At 44.8% G+C, this 12,466-nt stretch overlaps 1 protein-coding gene across 1 annotated transcript; it reads right to left on the reverse strand.

Moving 5' to 3' along the window:
- Positions 1-4,877: 4,877 nt before the first annotated feature.
- LOC148477868 (C3a anaphylatoxin chemotactic receptor-like) lies at positions 4,878-5,864 on the reverse strand. The gene has a single exon (XM_088456081.1). It carries the CDS (start codon positions 5,862-5,864, stop codon positions 4,878-4,880), a length of 987 nt encoding a protein of 328 aa, XP_088312207.1.
- Between the last annotated feature and the right edge of the window lie 6,602 nt (positions 5,865-12,466).

Consider the following 12,466-nt stretch of genomic DNA (forward strand, 5'->3'; position numbering starts at 1 on the left):
GCTTGCTCAATATGACGCTAATTGGTACACATACTGTATAACACGGACCTGGCGGTGGTGTAAAGACGCACTTTAATCTTTCAAATAAAAGGAGAGTCTGACACTTGTAGTGTTGTGTATCCCTGCCTGTTAAAACTGCTACTACAGCCACTGAAGAGCAAGTCATAGACAACGGGGTATATAAACTAAAGTGTGGGTTTTTAGAAGCTTGGATACTGTTGCCCATAGCAACCAATCAGCCTGGGCTTACATCTGCCTTTTCCACTGAGCCGTGAGCCGGGTTGACACGGCAATAACCCGGGTTTTACCGGCAGTGGAAAAGGGGTATTAGGGTTGCTGTTTACTGGGGTAAATGGCAGCACCTTGCACGAAGCAGACAGTCCAGGGCCTTGGTACAGGTAAACGCAGCTAGTTTTATTTGAGAGTACAAAATAATCAAACCAAAAAAATAAGTCCTAGCCTGTCCTGCTCTAATTAACATACAGGGTCTGGTTCAGCTTGGATTGCAGTTGCTAATGTGTACGCTATCGGTCGATTGTTGCGTACTGCGCATGCGTATGCATCGCTGTGCGCATGTGTGAACTCGCCATTGCGTACGCACGGACTACACGTAGGGCATTAGTATATTTATTGACCGCCAGAAAGCGTTTAAGAAAGTTTAAGGGTGGTGACGGGGGGTTGCTGGGAAAACGCAGGCGTGCATAAATTAACCTGAGCTTTCCACGTGACCTGGAAAGTTAACAATTTGTGAGTAAGGTCTGACTTTCCGCAATCCTGGGTGCGGGTTCGATGTGTCCGATGTTTAGGCGGTGTTATGAATGTGAGCGTAGGCAGAGGGCGTGTGTATGTAAGCCGTGCGACGGCATTGCTAATGCAGCATTTGCATATATTTTCGCCTAAGACCTGCCTACAAAATTGCATACAAGGTAGCAACTGCGATCCAAGCTGAATCAGGCCCACTCTCTTAGGTTGGAAGGACATAATGTCCAACTCACAAAACAGCATTTAGCACAGCATTTACAATCACAAGCAATGCTCTCCCTCTCTCACTTGGCCTCAACCTGCTCCCTAGGCAGTGAGAGACTGACTAGAGAAACTTACAACCTTTTATCAGCCTCTCACAGGTGGTGTGGCAATCAAGGTTTCTAATTAGCTAACCATCTACCAGACGGAAGCTAAGACCTGTGGCATTTGACAACTTCCCAGTGTTTATATCACACTGCATATGCAATTTTTCCCTATCTCCAATTACAGCACAGGTGTCAACCACAGGACAACACTGGGGTAACGTGAACAGGCTGCAATGTAACCTGATATGTCTTGCATCGGTGTGTAGCAGGAATGGCTAGTCTTTAGGGACATTGTTGTGTTACCTTCTTTCTTAGTATTACCTATATGCAGGATAATGTTACATGTGAGAGACGGATATTGCTGCCGATGGGATTAGAGATTTATTGTCACGATACCATCTAGTTCCTCCCATTCTACTGGGGACCAGTCCTTTTAATGCCCCTTGTTTAAATTCTGGGTCCAGAAGAGGAACCAGAGGCCTGATTCAGTACCAATCGCAAGTACTGAATTGGGCCCCAGGATTGGGAGGAGGGCATTGGACTCTTTGGCCTATTTCAGAGCTGCACACAATGCCGATCCCAAGCTGCTCCGTAGTGTTTGGAATCTATCCTAAATTGACATGTAAATGTCGCTTTCTGGGAATTTAGATTTTAAATCTGGAAGTGTAACATATTATTATTTTCATTCATTATATATCAGTGATGTGCTGTGACATCACTTCCTGTCAGAAAGCCAAGAATGCTATTTTAAAGAGAAGACAAACACCAGCCAAGACCCTTCCGCCTACTCAGGAAGATGCAGGCTAGCAATATAATACATTTCAATGACCTTCTATTACTTTTTCAGGTTCAAAATTGAAAAGTGATCTGCAATTATCAGAATCTGATTCACCCACAAGTACAACAGGAATATCATCAATGGATTGGCAACTCAAAGCCTATCAAATCAATTTCACATATATCATGGTTTTGAACCCTGGAACCTCAAATATATAGAAAGCAAAAGAGTAACAACAACAAAAGTGGAGAGCCGGCAACTTTGTGCACTAACCCCCAATGGTTTAATTAATGACTTTGAATTCAACTCCCTTATAAAATAAATAATAATTATCGTTGTTTTACTAATGTGGTTGATGCATTACACTCTGACACTTATTCATAATTCAAATACAAATAGTCCCAAGAGATGGATATAAGTGTCGCCGTTATAGGTGTTGACAGAACATTGCCACCTGACATCCATATCCGATATTGCGGCAGATCCTCATACTTTCTTATGAATATGTCTGCCAAACCTAATATAATTTACAACCTTACTATAAAAATGACCATTATTGCACATTTTATGCAATACATGTCAACATCTTATTTAATTTTTATCTGTAATTAGAATTCCCTAAACATCTGTATTTTGAATCTGTATGGACTTTTGTTTATAACTGTCATGTACTGACGCTAAACATGTGAGTAATATTCTATCCATCTACAGACCACAACTATTTCAGTAAGTCTGTCCATCACAGAACAGCAGAGAGAGAATCACAACAGAAAAACAGGCAGGAGCAGAACAACAGAGACAGAAGCAGGAGCAGAACAGAAAAGCAGAGACAGAAGCAGGAGCAGAACAGAAAAACAGGCAGGAGCAGAACAACAGAGTCAAAAGCAGGAGTTGAACAGAAAAGCAGAGGCAGGAGCAGAACAACAGAAGCAGGAGCAGAACAGAAAAGCAGAGGCAGAACAACAGAGACAGAAACATGTGAGCAATATTCTATCCATCTACAGACCACAACAATTTCAGTAAGTCTGTCCATCACAGAACAGCAGAGAGAGAATCACAACAGAAAAACAGAGGCAGGAGCAGAACAACAGAGACAGGAGCAGAACAGAAAAGCAGAGGCAGGAGCAGAACATCAGAGATAGAAGCAGGAGCAGAACAGAAAAGCAGAGGCAGGAGCAGAACATCAGAGATAGAAGCAGGAGCAGAATAGAAAAGCAGAGGCAGGAGCAGAACATCAGAGATAGAAGCAGGAGCAGAACAGAAAAGCAGAGGTAGGAGCTGAACAGAAAAGCAGAGGCAGGAGCAGAACAACAGAGACAGATGCAGGAGCAGAACAACAGAGACAGATGCAGGAGCAGAACAGATATAGATGCAGGAGCAGAACAGAAAAGCAGAGGCAGGAGCTGAACAGAAAAGCAGAGGCAGGAGCAGAACAACAGAGACAGATGCAGGAGCAGAACAACAGAGACAGATGCAGGAGCAGAACAGATATAGATGCAGGAGTAGAACAGAAAAGCAGAGGCAGGAGCAGAACAGAAAAGCAGAGGCAGGAGCAGAACAGATATAGATGCAGGAGCAGAACAGAAAAGCAGAGGCAGAAGCTGAACAGAAAAGCAGAGGCAGGAGCAGAACAGATATAGATGCAGGAGTAGATCAGAAAAGCAGAGGCAGGAGCAGAACAGAAAAGCAGAGGCAGGAGCAGAACAGATATAGATGCAGGAGCAGAACAGAAAAGCAGAGACGGGAGCAGAACAGAAAAGCAGAGGCAGAAGCTGAACAGAAAAGCAGAGGCAGGAGCAGAACAGATATAGATGCAGGAGCAGAACAGAAAAGCAGAGGCAGGAGCAGAACAGAAAAGCAGAGGCAGGAGCAGAACAGATATAGATGCAGAACAGAAAAGCAGAGACGGGAGCAGAACAGAAAAGCAGAGGCAGGAGCAGAACAGAAAAGCAGAGGCAGGAGCTGAACAGATATAGATGCAGGAGCAGAACAGAAAAGCAGAGGCAGGAGCAGAACAGATATAGATGCAGAAGCAGAACAGAAAAGCAGAAGCAGAACAGAAAAGCAGAGGCAGGAGCAGAACAGAAAAGCAGAGGCAGGAGCAGAACAGAAAAGCAGAGGCAGGAGCAGAACAGATATAGATGCAGGAGCAGAACAGAAAAGCAGAGGCAGGAGCAGAACAGATATAGATGCAGGAGCAGAACAGAAAAGCAGAGGCAGGAGCAGAACAGATATAGATGCAGGAGCAGAACAGAAAAGCAGAGGCAGGAGCAGAACAGAAAAGCAGAGGCAGGAGCAGAACAGATATAGATGCAGGAGCAGAACAGAAAAGCAGAGGCAGGAGCAGAACAGATATAGATGCAGGAGCAGAACAGATATAGATGCAGGAGCAGAACAGAAAAGCAGAGGTGGGAGCAGAACAGAGATAGATGCAGGAGCAGAACAGAAAAGCAGAGGCAGGAGCAGAACAACAAAGACAGATGCAGGAGCAGAACAGCAGAGACCAGAAGCAGAAGTAGGAGCAGAATAGAAAAGAAGAGGCAGGGACAGAACAACAGAGGCATTGGCGTGGACATTATTGGAAGACTGTATTACACGTTATGTTTGTAACAGTTGCTGTACTGCAAAAGTCCCAGGTTCAGAGGATCATTCAGACAAAGGACCTGAGTGGCTGGAAGCCAGTCCAGACAGTGCCCGGGGCGCCAAGAGGGAGGTGGGTAACAGACTGCCTCTGTAGGGGCCCAGTGGTGATCCATTTTGGCGTTACTTGCAGGAAACTTTCTTATTAACATTGTAACAAATTGCGATGTTACTATAGGTAGACTTTAGGTGAGTTTGATTGAGAAGTCTACCATTGAGTGATATTTGAGATGCCCACCAATTATTTCATCTTTGCCCCTAGATTCAGAATTGTTTATGTGGGCAAATGTGATCTGTTTATTTAAAGCGAGGTCCTTACGCTTACTGAGACAGCCCAAGTGATCCCTTTTCATTAACATTGCCGGTCATGTCACAAGTTACAACACTTGCTACCCCACACCCTCCAGGATGGTGATTTTATTCCTGCAGAGGTCAGTGGCTTTTGTATTTCTTTCTTCCCTAAATGCAGTTTCCATGAGTCTGTAAAGGGATTGCCGCAGCTTGCACTTGAAGCATTTGCCCATGAAGAAATATAGTATTGGGTTGATACAACTGTTGAAGTAAGCCAAGGCCTGAGAGATCCCATCCAGGCTACTGATTACTGTGCTGTCAGTGTAAAGTAAGGTTATGCCAATGATGTGGTAGGGAGCCCAGGTCACAAAAAATGCTACGATGATGCTGAATATCACCCTGGTAGTTCTTCTGCCTTCCTTTACAAACCTGGCATTTTGTACTTTAAGAGTCAAACGTAGGTAACAGGCAGAAATTATGAAAAATGGAAATAGGAACCCAAATATCGTACGTGTGAAAGTAATGGTGCAAATCATGGACGAGTATTCAGCGTTACTAAAGAAATGATATTGATAGCTGCATACAGTGGTATTTTCGATTAGGAAGTTCTCTCTGTAAATAAAGGCAGGGAGACACATCAGGAATGACAGCATCCAAATGACTAAGCAGGCCAGCCACGCCATCCGTAGGCTACGGTGGTTCTGCGCCCACACAGGCAGTGCAATTCGGATGCAACGGTCAATGCTAATAGCCACGAGGGTGAAGATGCTGGCAAACATATTAAGGATTACGATGGAAGGTAAAATCTTGCATAGAGTGGAACCATACAGCCATTCCCTATAGAAGGACTGTGCGATGGAGAACGGGATACTCAGGCAGCAGGTTACATCGGCCAGAGCCAGGTTCCAAAACCAAATGGTATTCACTGTCCATTTCATCTTCACGCCAGTGACCCATAGCACCAGGATATTGCTGGGGACACCCACCAGAAAGGTGACAACCAAAACCAGCATGGTGAACAGATGTTCATGGCTATAACTGGGAGGAGTTGCTCGGTCACTGTCCCAATGGCTTTCATTCAACATCCTGATTCCCTGTAAGCACATTGAGATCAAAAATTAATTCTGCAAACGTCTTCCAATTTGCATGGCCCACAATAATCCACAGTGTAACTGTGTGTGTCCCAATTGTGTAGTGTCACAATCCTCCAAAAACAAATAATTTATCATCTTTTTATTTTTTCCAAATGCAAATATTATGGAGCATATTTATCAAAGCTTGGAAAGTGGAGAAAGATAAAGTACCAACTTATCAGCTCCTAACTTTCGTGTTTCAGACAGCCTGTAACGTGACTGTTAGGAGCTGATTGGTTGGTACTTTATCTCTCTTCACTTTAATCTCTCTCCAAGCTTTGATAAATCTAGCCCCCTATTTTAGTAATATTCTTTGCTCACATATTTTAGCATCACTTCTTCTCATATCTGTAAACCTCCTGCATATGCCCGATAGTCACAAATTGTAAGCTGTTCGTGGCAATAAGGAATTAACATTCACCTGAATGTATCAAAAAACACATGCAGAGATAAGGAACCCATCCCTGGGATGTGCAAGTTATTACATTCACAGACACTTCTGTTCTGGGCCTCTGCATCGCTACTGGACATGTGCGGCCTGCTGACCATGAATGCCCGGCGACCTTTGTCCCCTGACCACTAATGCCTGGGGACCCAAGTGTTTTTGGGGGACATGCCGTAAATATTGCACGATAAATATTGAATGCAAATAGTGAATGATAAACAGGCCCCTTAGTATCATCCTCGGTCTCCTTGTACACATGCCCTAACTTCTTCCACCCCAATGCATACTGAAGGGTGTTGTTGTCAACAGCAGCAGGGCCGTAACTAGGGGTGCACGAGCGGTGCAGCCGCACAGAGCACCGCTCTTTGGACGCCACCGCCGCTTACCCACGGCTCCCTCATCTGGTTAGCAGGGAGCCTAAAATGACACCCTGCAGCCAGAATCTGTGCGGGCAGTACCCTAACCATCCCCCCTTAGATGCCAAACCTCCCCCACTAGTGCCTGAACCTAACCTCCCCCTCCCCGCATCCTAACACTAACCCTCCCCCCTTAGTGCCTAACCCTCCCCCCTTAGTGCCTAACCCTCTCCCCTTAGTGCCTAACCCTCGCCCTCCCCCCTTAGTGCCTAACCCAACCCTCCCCCCTTAGTGCCTAACCCTCGCTCTCCCTCCTTAGATGCCTAACCCTCCTCCCTTAGTGCCTAACCCTCCCCCTTAGTGCCTAACCCTAATGCTCCCCCCTTAGTGCCTAACTCTACCCCTCCCCCTTTAGTGCCTAACCCTCCCCCCTTAGTGCCTAACCCTAATGCTCCCCCCTTAGTGCCTAACTCTCGCCCTAGTGCCTAACCCCTAGCCCTAACCCCGCTACTTACCGTCGGGATGCCAGCTCCGGGATTCTGACAGATGTCGGGATACCAGCACAGGCATTCTAAGTGCCGACTTCCTGACTGTCGGGATTTTAACCACATCCCCCTACCCCCTATCATTTAGGTTCCAGCCCATTCATTGCTAAAGAGGCCTCCTCTCCTAGTCACACCCATCCAGGATAGACATCTGTTGTTTGGTATCATGTAGAATTGCTCCCTCTCTGGCTCCCTCCCTGGCTAGGTTGTAATCTAGGAGAGAGATAACGTGGAAAGAGATCAAGTACCAACCAATAAGCTCCTGTAATTTTTCAAGCACAACCTGTAACGTGACAGTTAGGAGCTTATTGTGTTTTCAGTGTAGCACCCCATCAGGTAAATATAAGATTGGGATGGGATGTAGTTAGGATGCCGGCCGTCGAAATCCCGATGTCGGAAGCCCGACCTGGAACTAAAGATAGGTGTCGAAATCCCGGCGCCAGTCTATATCCCGGCGCCGGTATCTCAACAGCCGCCATCTTGAACGAAGGTGCACCGGGGCTTCTTAGCTGTTAGCCGCGGTGGGGGAGGATTAGGTTTAGGCACTATGGGGGGGTTAGGATTAGGCACCACTGGGGGGGTTAGGGTTAGGCACTAAGGGGGGACGGTTAGGTTTAGGCACCAAGGGGGAGGGTTAGGTTTAGGCACTAATGGGGAAGGGTAGGGTGCAAGAAGGGAGTGTTAGGGAGATTAGGGGGGAGTGTTAGTATACTTACCCGACCCTTGTCAGGGTATCGAGCATCAGGATGCTGCTGTTGGCATTTTGACAGTAGGCATCCCGACAGCCGGTATTTAATTCCCAACCCGATTGACATGATTCACGTTGACTATACCTGTGGATTTCTGGTCCAGAAGTTGATCTCTCTTCTCCCAGGTGGAATTTAGGCCCTGATTCAGAGCCGGACGCTCTGACCAGAGCGCTCGCTCTGAATCAGGGCCCACCTCCATTAAAATGGAGCGTCCTCCTGGACGCTCGTATAGCTGTGGGTCACCACCCACAGCATATACGAGCGTCCAACAAGATGTTCGCGATGGTCTTGACCATCGTGACCATCGGACTTGCGAGTGAAACCCTGTGGTCGGGTTTCTCAACCGCAAGGCCAGGAGTGATTTTGGCTCTATCAGAGCCAAAATCACTCCCACTGACATCACTAGTGATGTCAGTGAGGCCGGCTTCAGACGGTAGGCGTTCCCATAGGAACGCCTCCGTCTGGCAGGCACGCCCACCAAAAGGGGCGTGCTGTCAATCAACATCGACAGCACGCCCCCTTTGATGAGACACTCCGAGCGAAGGAAAGTCCTTCGCTCCCCGGGTCTCGCGCATGCGCACGACGGAGCTCCCTCCATCGTGCACATGCGCAGTGGGGAACATCGACCTACTTGCGAGCATACTGCCGCTCGCGAGTGGCTCTGAATGACCCCCTTAGTCTTGAATAGCACTGATGGGTTTTTTTTTTGTCCTAGCCAGAGAGGTACTGTAAGGACATCCCTTCCTGAGACACAGTAAATGGCACAGCCAGTGACGCAAAGATTCACTTTTACTTTACTGGAGATGACCAGCGAGAGCATTAGAGTATGGTCAATCATTTCTAATATTGTTCCCTCTCTGTACGTATAGAGGGCCTGATTCAGACCCGGACGCTAAGCCGCGCTGCCAAAAGGGGCCGGGTATACAAATTCCGCGATAGCAGTGTGTGGCGTAAGGACGCCCTCTATGTCTTAGAGAGCGATGGCAGTGAGTGGACGCAGGTGTATAAAGACGCCCACTTTTCTTTCTTAGCACACGCCATCTCCAGGAAGTGTATGATTAATCGGTAACATCGAGAGCCATCGGAGCTGCACTTGAGGTAGCCCCTACCCCACCGCAAGCACTGCGATCAGTGCTGACTGAAATACAACCAGGTGACGTGTACAAAGACGCCTCCATGCTAATTATGCACACCCTTTAAACGCCGTTTTGACGCCCAGACACGCCTGCGTTCGCAGCACCATTCCTCCGTTCACAAGCACCTTCCCCTGTTACCACCCACAAACGGCGCTATCTGTCACTCAGAGTAGCGCTCAGTCTTTGTGCTACGAGCGCACGATTCCCGATCGCAGTGACTGGCTCGCGCATGCGCTCTGCGATGCATACGCATGCTCACAATGCGAATCATCGGCAGCTACGAGCGAACGCTTCTTAGCGTCCGGGTCTGAATCAGGCCCAGAGATCTAAGCAAGAAAGGTTGTATACTTTCAGCTGCATTCAACTATCATGAACAGTATCACTCACAACACAATAAAAGAATGAAATATGTTATTTCTAAAACTTAGCTCTAATTGCACTTTCTAGTATCTTATTATTCTTCTACAGTAAGAATCATTACAATAGGGATATACATTTTTAGTTATTGAAAAGGTACATATAAATTCCAACTATTTAATTGTGCAAGTTTTTGTTCACACTGAGGGCCTGATTCAGACCCGGACGCAAATCTGTTTTCGCCCGCAGTACGTACGAGCGGAAATATGGTAAACAAAGCGCTCGCACGTGTGGACGCTCGTAGCTAGGCTTCCGCCCCATATTCACCCAACCCCTCCTCTAGCTTGTGAGCGTCCAAAATAGCGAGCGATCAACTCGTCTTTTGATGATGGTTGCGCTCGCACAAGTAAATTCCGGAAGTAGCCCTGTCATTTTTCGATTGCCTTGTTCCTCGTTTGGCAAACATACGTCAATCGATTGTTGCCAATCATTAAATTAATTTACTTAATTGTTGTTGATTTGTTTTCATTCATTGTTTATTTTTTGAATGTCAATAAACTTTATTGTTTGTTTGGTTTGCCATTTTCTCCGCTGATTCTGTACGGTTTTATTGAAAAAGCAGTTTTTTAGTTTAAGCATAAGGATTGTTTCTTTGCTATTAATGTTTTGGTTTTTTATTTTGTTTTAACTGAATATATGTTTTTTTGTTTGGTCTGAACTTTGCTTACGCACCTAAATGCATCAAGCCAATCATAACTCCCATTATTTTTTTTTTGGTTTGTTCACATGACTCAAACATTAACCAATAGAATTTATCCTATGTTATTTACATTAGCCAATCAGATTTTTTTGGTACCTGTAATAAAACTGTTTGTTTTTTTTAAAAATCATTGCCATCATGAGAGCAAGTGCGTTCACACGGCGGGAGTTGCTGGTCCTCACTGAAGTGATGGACCAGCGCCTTACGAATCGCCAGCCACCCGTCACGAACCTCATCAAGCGAAGGGCGTACGCGGAGGTGCGGCAGCGTCTGCGTACACTGGGATTTCGCAGGACCATCGGCCAGCTCTAAAGACGTTGGTCGGATCTGGCCTGCTGGATTTACTGCGGCTGCGGATCCGTCAGCGTAAGCGTATATGTGCAAGGTTTCAAGTCTATGCCAATGTTAGTTGCATAATTTGTTTTGCTAATGTAAATTAGCCTTACTGTGTGTGCAAATGTAAATAAGCCTTAATGCATGTGCCCTAAATGCGTGTGCATGTGTGCAGTCTGTCCTTGTTTTTTGTCAAATTACCGTTTTATTTTTTTGATTTTTGATTTTTTTTTAAAGGGATTAAAAGTATGTGTTTTTTTTTTTTTTAAATGTTTTCTAACTCAAAATTATGTATTAATTAAAACTATGCCTCATTTAGGGCAAGAGCGGATACTGAGATGCCGCAGAAGGCCGGCACGACCCCTATCCTCGACTCCACCAATGCCTTCCCCTGCCCACTCCTCCCAAAATTCACCACCCTCCACTGACCTGGCCATCTCTATTTCCCCTCCCTCTCCTGGACCCCAATTCCAAATAACCCCTCCCTCCCCTGACCTACCCATCCAAATTTCCTCTCCCTCCCCTGATCAACCCTCCCTATTGTCTACTCCGTCCCCTTTGTCGGCATCAGAAATGACCCCTCCTTCTTCCCACCTGCACTGGCCAACTTCCCCCTCAGAGGAAGATTTGGACCACTCTGCCCATGTTCCAGAATCCGCAGGTATTTGTTTTTCCTTTTGTGCAAGTAATTACAGTAAATGTGCCCTATATGCAAAAAATGTGGAAACCAGTATTCAAATGTAAGGACTTTTTAAAAATATATATATTTTTTTTTATTTTATTTTATTTTTGTTTAAAATACATTGGTCACATGGAGGCACTCACAATGGTTTTTTTTTTTATAAATGTCACCTTTTTAAATCATAAATTATGTTCCTTAATTTGATTGCAAAATTAACTTTTGGCTGTGTACATCCAAATGACATTGTTTCAAAAATCAGCTAAATTTAATATTTAAAAATTTTAATTTAAAAAAAAAACATTTTTGCATTGTGCATATGACACAGGCCAATACATGACTTGTGTGGCCTGGGAAAATTGAAAAAAAAAAATCCTTCAAAATAAAATATACAAAATGTACAATTTGTATGAATGTTCATTGACAACTGGGTAAAAGTTACTCTATCAAACATACTTAAAAACATAATAAAGGTAACATAAAAATATTATTCTTTAATAAAATAAAATGTGACTGTAAGTTAACAGGTAAGTTAAAATTAACACAAGCTAAGAAATTATTAGGTGATTGGAATTGTGCTTAAACCAAATTCTCAAAATTAAAAACAAAAACATTTATTAGGTGTTTGGTTTTGTGCAGAAACAAAAATTAGAAAAAAAAAACGTGATCGGAAATTAGAAAATATAACAGGCACATTTCAAATAACATCATAACAAGTTATCCATTTATTAGGTGATTGGATTTGTGCTTTAACAAAAATTAGAAAAAAACAAAACAACATGCGATCGGAAGTAAGAAAACATAACAGTCACATTTCAAGTAACATCATAACAAGCTATCCAATTAGTAAGTGATTGGATTTGTGCCTTTGAAAAAAGTAAAACAAAAACATTGATTCGCTTAGGTAGCTACGAAGACACTATCGTCTTTGCGAGATCCCATACCCTACCACAAGCTGAATGAGCAGTCAGAAGGGAAACCGGATCACATAGTGACGTATCAGTACTTCGGCTCAAATTTTCCGCTCGCAGCGGAAAATAAATATATGCCCAGAAAACGCCATGACACGCCTGCGTTTTCACATCTCCACCCCCGTCACCACCCATAAACGGAACATTCTGTCAATCAAATTACACAGGTCACTTCCTGCTCACTGTGTATACGAGCGAGAGAAAAATTACCGCAAAGATACGG

The sequence above is a fragment of the Taudactylus pleione genome, unplaced genomic scaffold, assembly GCF_031769625.1.
Source record: "Taudactylus pleione unplaced genomic scaffold, aTauple2 ptg000685l, whole genome shotgun sequence".
In the NCBI taxonomy this organism is placed as follows: domain Eukaryota; kingdom Metazoa; phylum Chordata; class Amphibia; order Anura; family Myobatrachidae; genus Taudactylus; species Taudactylus pleione.

Bases quoted from the DNA above. Each gene is read 5' to 3' on its own strand.
- LOC148477868 (XM_088456081.1), bottom strand. From the start codon at position 5,864: ATGTTGAATGAAAGCCATTGGGACAGTGACCGAGCAACTCCTCCCAGT.